Here is a 13,934-nt window from a genome sequence, read left to right on the forward strand (position 1 = left end):
TAACATCCCCAACAAACACTGTAATCCCATTTAGCCACTTGTTAGCAACCGCTTTCTCTATGACAAGTTAAACCTTAAAAGTTCAAAATTCGGGTTTAAGCAGACATATTTTATGTTGCAAAACAAAATGTCTTAATATCATTAGCCTGTGTTAACCACAGACCTTATTTAAGGCATTTTACAGAAAACTCACTCAAAAAACCCAGAGACTTTGAGACGAGGGAACCGGAGGTGCTAAAAGGTTAACAAACTTCTCCGTTTTAGGACTCATTGCTTCACCACTCTAGATTACCAATGGTTTTTTTTGGCTGGTAAGTTAAGTAGTTTTATGACTTCTATTTAAGACTTCACTGAAAATACTGAAACACTCATGATTTTTGAGAAAGATAAAAATAAGTTTAAGCCAAGAGCCACAAACAAAACATGCCTCTTTACTCAGATTTGATATCTGTTTCTGCTCTTTATCATCATCTAAAATTCTTTAATGGCTTTCCTTAATTGATCGTCAGTAAAAGTTATCCAGCCTAATATCTTGAAAAATGTAGTCCAATGTAAAAGATCTTCAGTGAACAGTATTGTCAATTCACACAGATTTCAAAATGAAAGCATCAATAACACCGTATTACACTTCCCCCCCTCTTACCTCCACAGAGAGCTGAAGCTGTTTCTCTGTGAGTCCACTGGAGGCCATCTTGTTGTCACTTTCTGTACTGCTAGTAGTGCCCCTCTGTTTCCCTGTTTTGACAAAATGCCCCCAAAAATAAACATTATTTTCTATTCAAGTTGCTGCTTGACTGAAAAGTTTAAACTGATGACATTTTACTTCAGAACAAATGAGTATTACCTGTAGAGGTTGTTCCAGTGGACGTGGGTATAGAGATTGTTGTAGAGGACGTCTGGGAGGCTGCTAGACTTGTCCCTGAGGATGTACCCTGGGCTGCAGCTCCCACAGAGGCCCCTGTGCCTGCCACAGTGGGCTGGGTAGAGCCTGCTGACACCGTGCCCTGTGTTGTGATCGGGGCCGTGACTCCTGAGCTGGATGCCGTGTTGGGGATGGCAGCCTGCGGGGTGGGGTGTCCAGCAGGCACCTCAGTGGCCTTGTTGTCAGGCAGGGCAATAGATATGAGGGAGAGCAGACGCAGCAGCTTTTCAGTGAGTAAGGAGCTCCGTCTGATTACAGGGTGGGACAGCATGTTCATCAGCTGACCCAGAGGGGAGGTCTCCAGGCTTAACTGAGCCCCCTCAGCCTCTGCACTGCCCCCCAGAGGCACTGTCTTCATAGAGGCTTTGCCCTTGCGGCTGACATTCATATTGTCCAGCTTGACCAGTAGGTCCCAAAAATCAGTGGAGATTCCCAGAGACTGGAGAGTAGCGGCAGTGGAGCCCAAGGAGTTTTGGGTGTTGGAGGCATTGGAGCTGGGGTTACTCAAAGACCCTGACCTGGAGCCCCCGCCTCCACCCCCTCCCACAGAGGAGATTGAACAAAGACGAGAGTCCAGGTCAGACGAAGATGCGGACAGATCTTTACAGCGCTGCTGGGTGAAGTGGCTGGGAAACACCTGCAGGGACAGACAGGAAACGAAAAAGATTTCAAGTACAACTTGATTGTTTTGGTTTTTTTTTCTTTACAACGTACAAAAGATGTTAAATCAGATGCACAGTAGATGAAGACATGTGGACTCCCACCTTTGCTAGTTGGATGAGTGTGTCCAACACATGTCGACAGACCACTGGAGCAGCTTGTGGGTGGATGTGGACAGTGGAACCTCCACCTCCAGCACATGTGACACCTGCAGCAGTGCCTGACACTCCTCCCAGTGTTCCAGATCCTGCCGAACCCCCAGTTGAGTGCCGGTCAGCGTGCTTCCTACCTGATGCTCGCTGAATCTGGAAAATGTTTGTCCGACAGCCCAACGCTGCGTCCATAGAAACAGAGAGCCAGGAAAGCTGGCTGGAGCTGCGAGACTCCACCCTGTTCAGTAGCTCTAAGGAGGAAGATGAGGATGAAGAAGAAGAGGAGGATGAAGAGGAAAGGGAGGAGGTAGCAGAGCCTTTTCCTCCACAGCCTCCCTGAGTGCTCCTCTTACCACGAGAGTCTTCTAGGCGTGAGGTCTCCACACACACCTCACTCTCGCTGCTGCGCTGGAGGATGGATAACAGGCTGCGAATGACCCAGCCACGTGTCTGCGAGTGGTAGCAGAGGTTCCTGAGCACACGGTGCAGGCGGCTGGTGTTGAGCTTCGGTTCATCCACAAACAGCAAAACCAGCAGGCAGGACAAGGCCTCGTGGTCCAGCAGCAATCGACCGCGCAGACGCAGCAGGGAGTCTACACTGGAACTGGATGGTCTGAGGAAACAAAAGGATAATATATATTTAGCTTGTCACCTGCCAAAAGTGCAGCATGATTTGATAATAACCAACTAGAACTTTTTCAATGAATAAGACATTTCTAACGTTCCTCATGCATACTAGTATTCACTTTTCGTGTAATTTAAAACTAAGTAAAAGACAAGTGAATTCTCAAAACAGGCTATAAGATCACTGTCCCCTCTCACCTGTGATTTGTTCCTCCCCCCATCTGAAATGTGCCTCCTCTCTGCACAGCAAGTCGGGTGTACTGGACACCACGATTGCTCCCTAACCGGCTGGTGAAGGCTGGCGAGCGCAAAATGGCAGATAGGGCTGAAGACGAGCTGTGACCAAACAACCTCTCATGCATCAGTTGCCTCTGGCGTGCTTCTTGCTCTCTACGCAACGCGGCTGCTTCAGCAGCAATGTCTGGGGGCATGACAGCCAACACACTGTCCTCCATGTCCTCCAGAACACTACGCCGGAGCTCTGAGGGCAGCGTCTGGATGAAGGTGACTGGATCCAGAGGGGTGTCGCCCTGCGGGGGCTGTTGGGATAGCTCCCTGCGCTGCTGCTCTGCTCGTTGCTGTGCAAGAACCTAAAATGACCAATGGCACTCTTAGTTAGAAAAACTGATTATCTGTGACTGATCTGCTTAATGATTCGATTTTATATTTTTACTTTTTGACAGTTCTAAAGTGAAGCATTTTTTCTATTGTTATCTTTTATAATTTCAGCAAAGAGTCTTTCACCTCCTCCTGGATGGCCGGTGGTAAGGCGGCCAGGAACTCTGGGCTGACCTCTGTAACTCCTGGTCCTCCCAGTACAGGTGCAGTAGTGGAAGGAAGAGTAGTGGCAGCAGGAGGACGGGAGGGTGGTCTGATGCCAAGCTGATTTTGCAACACCTCTCGACGGATGTCCTCAGGAAGAGCTGCCAGAAAAGAGGGATCCACACCCTCTGGCAGACTGATGCCTGCCAAGACATTATTAGATGTAAATATTTGGTTAAAAATGATTGTTTTAAAAAAACTGCTGAAAAAGTAGGATAGCAAGTAGGACTGTAGTATTTTTGTAAACTGAGAATTCTACTGATTATTGAATCAATTAATTAAATAAGAAATACCTTTGCCTTAAAGAGAAATAGTAAATATACAAAGGAGAAGAAAAGACAGGTCTCTTAAAATGTAAAGGTATTTGCTTTTTTTAAAAGCCTTTTTTTTAAATTTTGCTTAAAACTGCAATAATAATATTATCTGTTAAAATTCAGCCCATTTTATGCATTTATGTGCCATGTTACATTTTGGATTTATTTTTTGAAATGCAAAAACAAATTAATTAAACAAACAAAAATTTACTTTCCAAATACTTTTTAAAAAAAAAGGGTATACATAAAACCTTAAACCAATACATTAATTAAAAATAAATAACCAAGTCATAATAAAATAAAAAAAATAATATAAAATAAAAATAACACATAAATAGGTGTTTAAGTTGTGCAACTCAACCTCTAGAACAGTCTACAAGTTTTAATCTAACCACAGATCAGGCATAAAATAAGCCTTTACTGTCTTAACATCGTGCTATTGTTGTGGGCTAGTTTGGTTTTATAGTAACACATTGAGTTTTTATTTTGTTTTAGCTTTGGACGCTTTTGTTCTCTCCCTAGTTATTTTCTCTCTCCTGCTCCATTTTGCAATCTGCAGCTAAAAAGCACATTACTGCCACAGTCAGAATCATCCATGCAAAAGTTATTGCACTGTATACGGATCAGTTTCTCAGGGAATTGTTTCAGTCCTAACAGTAATATGTATTACCTGCAAGTGGGTCCTCATCCTCATTGCTGGTGGATGGAAGAGGCTCTTCCTGGATGGCCTGAGACTGACTGTCAGCGCTGTCACTCCTGGGCATCGTTTCCCCAGGTGATGAGACAGAAGTTGAGCTGTAAACATTAAAAAAAAAAAAAAAGGGCTTTTGTAAGTCTGGAGCAATATGTGTGATGAATTACTCACCTGGTTTACAGTAGCAAATTTAAAGCCATCAAAGATTATACCAAAACACTGCAATTCATAGAAAAATACCATAAACCATTTGTAAGGTATATCAAGTTTTCAAGCTGGATGTAAAATGAAATACTGTAAAAAGAAGCTGGTGGAAAATGACAGCTTTCAAGTCTTCTTTCTTTTTTTTTTTTTTTCATTTGTTTCCTACTGGCCTGACACAGCAGTTACATGCACTGGCAGTAGAAAGAGGGTAAGCATTTTACACAGTCTGTAACATTTTATAAAAATGTATGCTTATCTGGCCAAGAAACTACAGGATACTCGATAGTGCTTTTAAACATTAATTTGGTCAGGGGTGACACTTCGAGCTACTCACCCAGACTCTGCATCTGTTTGCCGGTCAGTCAGCCCACTCTCCCCGCTGCCAGACAGCTCCTGAGACAGCTGTGCGGTCTGAGCAGGGTTGGGAGCAGCTTCTTCCTGAGTGGCAGAGGCAGGGCTGCTGGTATCCATGGGTGACCCCTCCAGCTGTGACACACCCACCACCGCAGGCTCTGAGGTCTCCACAATGTCTGGACTTAAAGAGGCTGAGAAGACAACAGTGGTGGTAAGGTTAGTAAATGGTTGAAATCAATGCGCTGTAACAAAATTCCTTGGGTAACTGATTTGTATTTCACAGTGTTCAGAAGATTTTATGACAGAAACTAGCTACAAGCGCAGTCAACAACATCATGTACACCACTGATGTGTTTCCTTACTGTTGGCCAGTCTGTATAAAGAGAGTTTTCAAAGTTAGTCTACCTTCCCTGCCTTCATCCAACGCTCCTCCTCCTCCTCCTTCTCCTCCTCCTCCTCCTCCACCTCCTCCGACTCTCTCACCAATTGTGGGTGCCGGGGACATTTCCATCTGAGATGCCTCCGCTTCACTGTTTGACCTGTCAGCTGCCGACAAGGGTGGAAGGCCTGCCCCTGCCAGAGCAGCCAATGAGCTTGCATGTGACTCAGCCAGTAGCAGATCAGCAATTGGCTGGTGGACCTGCTGACTGATCGCAGTCTCCAGGGAGACTAGGGCCTGTTCGTGAGGAGCAGGTGTGGTGGGAGTGACCTCTCCAGATGGAGGGGCAGTGAGGAAGCCCTCTGAGACCCTGGGTGGGTCCAGACATGACACTGTACCACCTTGAGCCTGCTCACCCTCTGCAACATCCAGAGAGAAAATTTGTGTGAAAACAGGGACATACTTTTTTTTATACATTTTTAGAAGAAAAAAACTTAACTGATCTTATTTTTTCAGTAAATATACATTAGGACAGCATCCTGAAAGTCAAAGATTGAAATCATCAATCAGAGACCCCTCAGTCAACTAAGATTGCTTCAAGTCAAGCAGTCGTTTTGTTTTGTTTTTTGCCTGTCAATTAACTTTTGGGGACATTTGGGCCCCAGATTTTGGAGCGGAGTGAGCCCTCTTAATTTCTCAACTACCCTTTGGTCCAGGGTGCTGCGCAGATGCTAGCAGTGACACCAAGGAAGAGCGACTCTACACTGTGAGGCTCTGAGACAACACTATCTTCTCTCTTCTGCTGAGAAGTGGTGAATTTACAGCTTATTGCACATTCATATGATATAATCTCTGGCTTTTGTTTAAAATGTCGTGTCTAAAAAAATGTTGTTGCACACTGCCAATCCACCATTAGCTTGTTTTACTATATTACACGAATGCCGCTCTTCCTCTAAATGTCCCACTTAGCCTGTAAGACTTTCAAACTTTATATGGAAAAAAACAAACTAACAAAAAAAGTTTGTCAAATTTTCGTATTGAACAGCCAAATCTGATTCAACTGGCAGAATTCAGAGTTGGGTACAGCCCTACTAAACATGGTTAAGTTGAACTATCAAGTCTGAAAATACTACTGTGCTTAACATATCAAATCGCCCCTTACAGCACTTCAAATTAGAGAAAAGAATCTCCCCCATACATAATTTCAGCCAGAGTGTTCTGTTGTTTTCAAACCCTTTCAAGGTATTAATGACTTAAGTTGAGACAGGAAGGTTCAAAGCAAGCACACAAGACATGCACAAACATAACTGAAAAAGCAATATGCTGATTAGTTACTGATTATTTTCTACATAGGTGAGAAGAGCCTCCACTGAGGAAGGCAGTAAGTTGTATAGTTATCTCCTAAACGGGGTGCACAATCCTGATCCCCAACAACAACACAACTTACTACCTCACCACAGCACAGACAGTTGCAGGAAAATGCAATGCATATAATATAAAAAAAGGCAACATTATACTCCAGAGATATCATGTAGATTTTTTGAATAAGGTGTTTTAAAATGTAGATGAGATATTTTTTTTTAAACAGCCTGAGACATTTGCAGGTTGAAAATGGATCTCCTCTAGCAGATGAAGATGTCCTGCTGGTATAGCGTTGCCATAAGAAAGACAGTAGACTGTATAGTTATCTCCCAGATCTGGTGTGATCCTAAAACTATACAAACTACTACCTCATCCCACAGCACGCACTGCTGGCCGCTTGCCTCTGGGTGCCCATCACTGAGATGTGTCCATTCCTTACAAGAATTTTAACATTACAACAACAAGAAAAAAAATCTATAACAATGTCATTACCTGCAGTGTTCTCTGCACCATTAACTGTCCCCAATCCAGAACCCTATGAAACAAAAACAGTTAACGTTACTTAAGAAGTGAATAAAAGTGGCAAAAAGGTTCATGCACATTTCGATTCTATGATTCCTCCTCCTACACAGCCAACAAACGTATTATTCTCCAACCTGCAGGCTCTGTTCCCTGGCCTGTTCTGCTCCAGAGGCCCTCCTCTCGTTCTGTTTAGACTCCTCCTCCTCGGCCAGCTGCCTCCTTCTCTTCTCCCTACGCTCTTCAAGTTCCTCATCTCGCAGACTCTCCAGATGCTGCAGGATAGGCACCTTCACCACTGAAAGAAGACACAGATGTCACAATTCAACCTCAGTTCTGGTTGTAACTTAAACATCTAACAACAACAAGACCTCATCAGTGCCAATTTAGCTTAAGACATTAAGCTGGTTGCAATGATCTGTATCAGAAAAAATGTTTTCAATGATCATAAAATGGGAAGAAATTAAACACTAATGTTGGATTAAATTATAACAGAGCTCTGCAATATCTCGATATTGCGATAAAAATGCAGGGGTGACTACTGGTGGTTTCACAAAATATTTACACAATGACATTAATAAATCATCAGTAATGTGGATATACTGATTAGGTAGGTAAATGCAAATAACAAAACAGCTCAAACAGTCTGGTAAATTCAGAAAAATACATCCAAAAAATACATATTTCTTGGCCCTAGATAATAACATTCACTCCTATTGCTTCTGTTGCCATTGTCACCCAAATTAAAGTTCTTGTGTCCTGCTACCTCTGCCACCATGTTTCTAACAAAGCAGATCAACAGAGGACAGTGCTGTCACACTCAGTGATGTCTAACTTAAAAACACAGCCACAGCTTTAAGCCACACAACCTTCATCAGGGCATTACAGGATTCCATTATCAACATATGAGAATACAAAAAAGATGTAACTTTGGATTATCGATGCATGGTCAAACCAGTGAAGTGTCGCAGAACAGGATGAGTACTACTTTGCCATCATATTCATATTAATAGTGATATTAAAAAATGTAAATACCTTCTGAAAGGCCAATGGCCTTCCTTTAAAAATCTTTCATGATTAAGTGACAAAAAGTGTCTCCAATGAATCAAGTCTCCAGTCAAAGACCAACCTACCTGCTACACAGTCGTGCATACTCTCAGCATCCAGCACCTTACACTCATCTGTCCATCTAGTTAAGGCAGTGGGGATACTAGAGAGGGTGCCTAGACAGACAGAAAGAATAACCATGTTAGAAATTTAGACTTACACTTAGCTGAAAGACAGTTAAGATAAAAAATAAAGAAGTGATTCTTACCTGCTTGTCCCCCTGTACTACTCTGCTCATGGAAAAAGTCATCCAACAACTCATCATCAGAACGTGCGATGATATGCACATCCTCATTTCCGACCAAAAGACGGGCACGACCACGAGATTGCAGAGGCAGAGAGCTGGACAGCTGTAAAATGTCTGCTGCAGCACTAGGGCCCAACAATCTGGAGGATCGAGTAGAGAGGAACATTTTAATAAGCATTATCACTTATAACAATATCACTTATGACAAATACTGGTGTAACAGATGTTGCGAAACAGATGTGTTGTTTAATAAAGAAACATGCTTTTACCTCTGCAAGATAAGCGGAGGGTTGGGCTGGCGGTTGCCAGGGTAGTGGACATGGATGGTGTGTCCGCTGTTGGCAGTGAGCTGGCGCAGTGTTCTCTGGCTGCGGCCCATGCCTTGTGCCAGGCGGCTGCTAGTGCCTGCCACACCTAGGGTGAGGGAGCCGTGGTCTGCATGGCGCACCATCAGTGGGTGGGAGCTGGGGATGTTGCCTGGGGAGGGAGGGATGTCAGCTGATGGAAGAACAACAGAAAACAGTAGGCAGACATTAGGGGGACAGCTCTGGCACAACCCCGAGTAATGCTTATGAAAAATAAAGCTAAAGAAAAATAATTTTCTACATCATCTGCTTTTTGTGTTTTAAAATTTCCTGATTTGGGATGTTACTAAGCTTTAGAGAATCATGTCAGAAGAGCTTCTTTGAAGGAGAGCTGCTCATCGTTTGTCATGTGTATCTGAAACTTGCCTTTGGAAAGTCAGGCTGAAGTTTTTTTTGTCAGGTTTAAGGGTTGTGAGTTTTTCCTTATTTATTTTTTTCAGAAATCAAAAGCTTTTCTGCGATCAAGAAGCCAAAACAAAATAAAATTATGATGGACTTTATACAAAACCAACTCTTTAAGGGATTCAGAGATTTTGAGAGGGAAAGGTGGGACACTTGTACAAATAATAATTCTGACTTAGTTGGTAATAAATCGAGCTGCTTACCGTTGTTGGAGAACATGTTGTCAAACTCTATGATGAGGTCATCATCCCTGTCAAACCTTTCGAAGCGGATGTGTGGTGCGGCATTGATGTCAGGGAAGTCCTCATCCAGCTCCATCTCCGAACCTTCATCGTCATCATCCTCATCTCCTTCTTCATCATCCTTGAGGAAAAGAAGCAGCTTTGAGTTTTTAGGACAAGCAATGAGCTAAACTTCTTTACTGTACAGCATAGCATTAATCCATACCTGATCCTCCTCCTCCTCTTCTTCCTCCTCCTCCTCTTCATCCTGGCTGTCCTCATCATCATTGCTGCCACTAGAGTCTTCCTCCTGAGTGTGCTCCTCATCCTCTGGTTCTAGGATGTTCATGGAGTCTGACAGAAGACAGACAGATTCAGTTAAATAACCGTCAGTGAAACCAGACACAACATGTTTATCATATTTACTAAAATAAACACAGTTCTGTTGTGCCACTGTCTTACCTTCCCGGTTGGCCTGAAGAGTGGATGCCTGACTAATATTGGAGGGTGCTTCATCCATCAACACATCCTCTTGAGATTCATCTTCCCCGCTGCGTCCCACTGATTGACATAAACAAACAAGTGATACATCAGCTCTGAGTTTCCTCGCACGCAACTACTCTAACCTTCTCCTTGCCTGTTTACCATCCACCCTCGCTGTCCCCTGCTTTTTAATTAAGCGGCTTACCTATAATTGTGCTGTTGACAGTGCCAGCATCTCTCTCCAGCAGCTCATCAATCAGATCCACCAACTCATTTTCCACCTACAAGCACAGGAAATGAAATGCAAAAATGCAATGTCAGCCATAAAGTGGAGAAATGTGCATATAACCTATGTCTATTTATTACAGATGTTACAGATGAAGTAATGTGGTGACACATTTCTAACGTAAGTGTTTTATACAGTGTCCATCACCTGCATAGCCTGTGTGCTGAGAACCTCTGGCTGACCAGCAATGACCACTGTGTCTCCCTCTGTCTCTCCATCCATCAGGTCGTTGTCTGTTCCCTGCACCCTGTGGTTACCCTCCACTGGCTCAGCCTCACCAGACTCTCCTGGAACAGATGACACATATCAGCGTCAAACATACATGGAACAACTGGATCTGGAGTGTTGAAGGTATCTCATCTCATGTGATGTGGAAACCTTGGTCCTGAGTGTTGCTATTGCTGTCCCTGGCAGTGCCCACGGTGTCATGTTCAGCCTTGTTCTTGCTGGAGCCTCCTTTGCCCCCAAACAGACTGCTGGGCTGGTTCACAATGCGGGAAAGGGTCTCCAGAGGCTTCAGAGCAGCATTCACTGTGTTGGCCATGTTGGGACTAAAAAAAATGATGTGAAGAATGAATAAAAAGTCATTTTACATTTGTTTACTACATTATATTCTCTATGACTTTTGTTTTGCAACTTGATTCTAAAACAGAACGACTAAACAGGCAAGTTCAACTGAGTCACACTATTTCTGCATGGTTTACCAAGCTTAAAATTGGTGATCCGATAAAACCAGGGTTACCAACAGGCTCTGTCAAAACTGGGTTATGGTAGCCATGCTGATCTGACAAAGTGTAAATTGAGCCAGCTTCAGAATACTAAAAAGCCTCAGTTAAAACCAGAATTAAAAGTTTTCCAGTGGAATTTTAGACCTGCACAGTTTCTATAACCGTGTCCCTGTTTTATTTATCACAGAAACATGCATACATGCTGATGAGACAATACAAAGTTTGCAGCAATGCGCCAACAAAGGCAACAAAAACGACTGCAGGCCTGTAAACATGGATGCGTGCATTGCAGGATTTTAAATACTTAAAAATCAGCTTCGCAAATGTTTAAGGAAGCAAATACACTACACACATTTGTTACACCTCAAAGATGCACACAATGCATTTCAGTGACACTGAATATAAAAATAAGAAAATTCCACAGGGCCCATTTAACTGACTAATTTGCAGATCATGTTTTGCAAAGCAGGTCTATTACTATCTAAATTGTAAAACTAAATTAATATGGTGTAATCACATACCTGGACAAATCCAAGCTGTGCGGCACACGGGCCAAGTCGTTGACCAGTCCCTTCTTAAGAAAGAGCCTTATGATATTGTTCATGCCATTGTGTTGTGTCTTGGCTGCTGCTGTGCTGTAGAAGCTGGATGTGGAGGGACATGATTCCATGATGGTGCTAATGATGCACATCACTGCCTGAAGCCTGTGAAAAAGATGTATAGAGGTGAGTAAGAATAGGAATAGAATAGCAGTTTGGGATTTTACAAATCCTTATAAATTATTAATCAAACAATGGTTATAAGTATGGATATAATTTTGGTTAACTTATTTTGCATGCAGCTTACCTGGCATGTTTTTCTGCACCTTCTGCCATTGCTAGAGCTCGACTGAGGGCAGCCTTCACCTCATTGACCAGGGCCACCTGGGCATCGGTGCCTGTGCCGGCAGCTGCCAGGCTGGCTAGGAAGAGACGTGCCAAAGCTGGGGTGTCCTTGTCCTCTGAATTCTGGGTGTGGGGCAGTAAGTGGTCGAGCACGAAGGCTAGAACACTGCAGTCCTGTTAGGATTGAGTGAGGTCAAAACAAGTAGTAAGAGGGAATAGCTACAGTAAAGGCATGGCAATACACAGGTGTGAAAGGCATACAAGATTTTAAACTACCCACCTCCTTGATGAGCTCGGACTGTCCAGCAGTGTAGCAGTAGGAGGCGATTAGAGTAGCGATGCCCACGTAGGAGCGCACCAGTTCAGCTAGCAGTCTCAGGATGGTGGAGGTAGGCATTAAAGGCTTGCTCGCCTTAACCTTAGCTGCTTTACCCTCCTCTGAGCTGGTACTCTTCTCTCCCTCCTGTTCTTTCTTTTCCTCCCGCATCTCTTCTGGTGTGGAGGCTGAGAGAGTTCAGATAACATGATTATAGGATACACAGATCATATACAGTACACAAACTAATACAGTGTTTCTAGTACACAGTTTTTGGTGCTTTATTTTGCAATGCAAAACAAAATCTTAAAATATCAAATAACCATGAACAACCTGGAGCAATGTTCTGCATTATGCTTTGAAGGCGGCATTTTCATCTAATCCTTTAATTAAACTATGGCTGCGCTAAAACTGTTAAATTGGGGTAAAAAATGACAGTATAGTCTGAATGACTGTCTGATACAAGGGATGTGAGCAACTAGTTGATTAAATGTTGCTGCCCTCACTAGTGCATGCACACACAGGTATGACAGAGTTACTGCTTAAGCGTGTTTTTAAATGGAAAAGGGTGACTATGTTAAATAAACAGAAGAAGATAAAAGTTGTAAGTAGTATGTGAAATTATGATTTAGTAAATGAAGAATGTTAACAATTTCAAATGGCTCTTATAATATACAAAATATTTATCAGACAATGTTTAACCTTTTGCTCAATTCTGACTGCTTTTTTGAGTGGAGTGTTTTCTTACTTTTAGATTAGTCTAAGTGCAAACTGCTGTTTATTCATCAGGGAAATTAGTCGTTAGGACCATCATTAGCTGTTATAGCGTTGGCATACAGACTATTACCATGCTTTAAAGTTCTTTGCCATAAATGCAATGCAATCAGACAGTTGATCATACAATGTGATTACGGATAGCGGAACATCTGATATAAGCAGTTACACCTTTGTGACTCACCTTCTCCTTGTGGTGTGCCTGACTGAGAAGACTCAGCCACGCCTCCATCAGCAGAGAACACTTGAGCCTGAGAGCAAAAGACACAGTTCTATTATCTTCTGAGGAGATGATGACACATTTGATTTTTCAATACAAGACAACTTGTGTTTGAGACTTACATTGATATGGAATGCAGACTGGGAGTCAAAGTCGCTGCCCTGCCTGGTGAGTCTGTACTGCTGGTAAACGTCATCACCAACATCCTGCAATATCTGGCACAGGTCTGGGCCACCAGGCACCGCTGCTGCACGTTCTTCTGGACGCTCAGCTGTGACACACACACACACACACACACACTTAGTTGAAATGTTAAAATGACTATTTTCATTGAAGGAACTTGTACTCCTTCAAATGGACAGCTGTCAGGATCATGTTAACACATCTTACGTTCTTCAGGAGCATGATAGGCAGCCAGAGCATTCAGCATGTCATAGATGACCTCCTTGATGGTATCAGGGATAGGGGGTAAGGGGGACAGTTTCAGAGGAGTGGTCTTCACCAGCTGCACAGCATTGGGCCCCTTAATTCGAAGGTTCTCAAACTCATCATCAGAGGCTGTAAAATAAAACATCAAGCATAAGCTTATCAGGTTAAAAAAAACGTAGCCACGACTAGTCAACAAAATAACTAGCAATCCAATTTACAGTACTAGTAGTTACCACACAGACTTAGAAAAGCTTTTACACTCACCAGTGCCAGCCCCCCGTGGTGCAGGTAGGGCGATGCGGACACAGTTGCTGGCAGTTTCAGCAAAGCATTCAGGGTTACGGCAAGCAGCAGGGCCCAGGACACGAAGGATATAATTGATTTCTCTGGAACCGAGGCTGCCTGACACCACTCCTGAGGTTGTACTACCTGCCCCGCTGGTCACGGCCGATCTCACCACCTATAG

The 13,934-nt window shown here is 43.2% G+C and overlaps 1 protein-coding gene across 2 annotated transcripts in view; it reads right to left on the bottom strand.

The window, feature by feature from the left end:
• Positions 1 to 13,934, bottom strand: part of huwe1 (HECT, UBA and WWE domain containing E3 ubiquitin protein ligase 1) — a 49,023-nt gene that overhangs the window by 10,237 nt on the left and 24,852 nt on the right. For both annotated transcript variants that reach the window (XM_088082185.1, XM_088082184.1), the window contains exons 42-67: positions 13,733 to 13,928; positions 13,430 to 13,597; positions 13,162 to 13,310; positions 13,004 to 13,070; positions 12,010 to 12,233; positions 11,692 to 11,903; positions 11,367 to 11,549; positions 10,496 to 10,668; positions 10,265 to 10,404; positions 10,037 to 10,112; positions 9,811 to 9,909; positions 9,575 to 9,702; positions 9,331 to 9,490; positions 8,630 to 8,858; positions 8,322 to 8,500; positions 8,140 to 8,229; positions 7,144 to 7,304; positions 6,980 to 7,022; positions 5,152 to 5,544; positions 4,727 to 4,937; positions 4,165 to 4,289; positions 3,103 to 3,323; positions 2,557 to 2,948; positions 1,687 to 2,347; positions 845 to 1,559; positions 644 to 735 (exon numbers count right to left, since the gene is read on the bottom strand). In XM_088082185.1, coding sequence (XP_087938311.1) covers positions 644 to 735; positions 845 to 1,559; positions 1,687 to 2,347; positions 2,557 to 2,948; positions 3,103 to 3,323; positions 4,165 to 4,289; positions 4,727 to 4,937; positions 5,152 to 5,544; positions 6,980 to 7,022; positions 7,144 to 7,304; positions 8,140 to 8,229; positions 8,322 to 8,500; positions 8,630 to 8,858; positions 9,331 to 9,490; positions 9,575 to 9,702; positions 9,811 to 9,909; positions 10,037 to 10,112; positions 10,265 to 10,404; positions 10,496 to 10,668; positions 11,367 to 11,549; positions 11,692 to 11,903; positions 12,010 to 12,233; positions 13,004 to 13,070; positions 13,162 to 13,310; positions 13,430 to 13,597; positions 13,733 to 13,928 — 5,487 coding nt within the window. The remainder of the gene's footprint in view (positions 1 to 643; positions 736 to 844; positions 1,560 to 1,686; positions 2,348 to 2,556; positions 2,949 to 3,102; positions 3,324 to 4,164; positions 4,290 to 4,726; positions 4,938 to 5,151; positions 5,545 to 6,979; positions 7,023 to 7,143; positions 7,305 to 8,139; positions 8,230 to 8,321; positions 8,501 to 8,629; positions 8,859 to 9,330; positions 9,491 to 9,574; positions 9,703 to 9,810; positions 9,910 to 10,036; positions 10,113 to 10,264; positions 10,405 to 10,495; positions 10,669 to 11,366; positions 11,550 to 11,691; positions 11,904 to 12,009; positions 12,234 to 13,003; positions 13,071 to 13,161; positions 13,311 to 13,429; positions 13,598 to 13,732; positions 13,929 to 13,934) is intronic.

The sequence above is a fragment of the Plectropomus leopardus genome, chromosome 9 (assembly GCF_026936395.1).
Source record: "Plectropomus leopardus strain MGB_pleo_1.0 chromosome 9, ASM2693639v1, whole genome shotgun sequence".
Taxonomy (NCBI): domain Eukaryota; kingdom Metazoa; phylum Chordata; class Actinopteri; order Perciformes; family Serranidae; genus Plectropomus; species Plectropomus leopardus.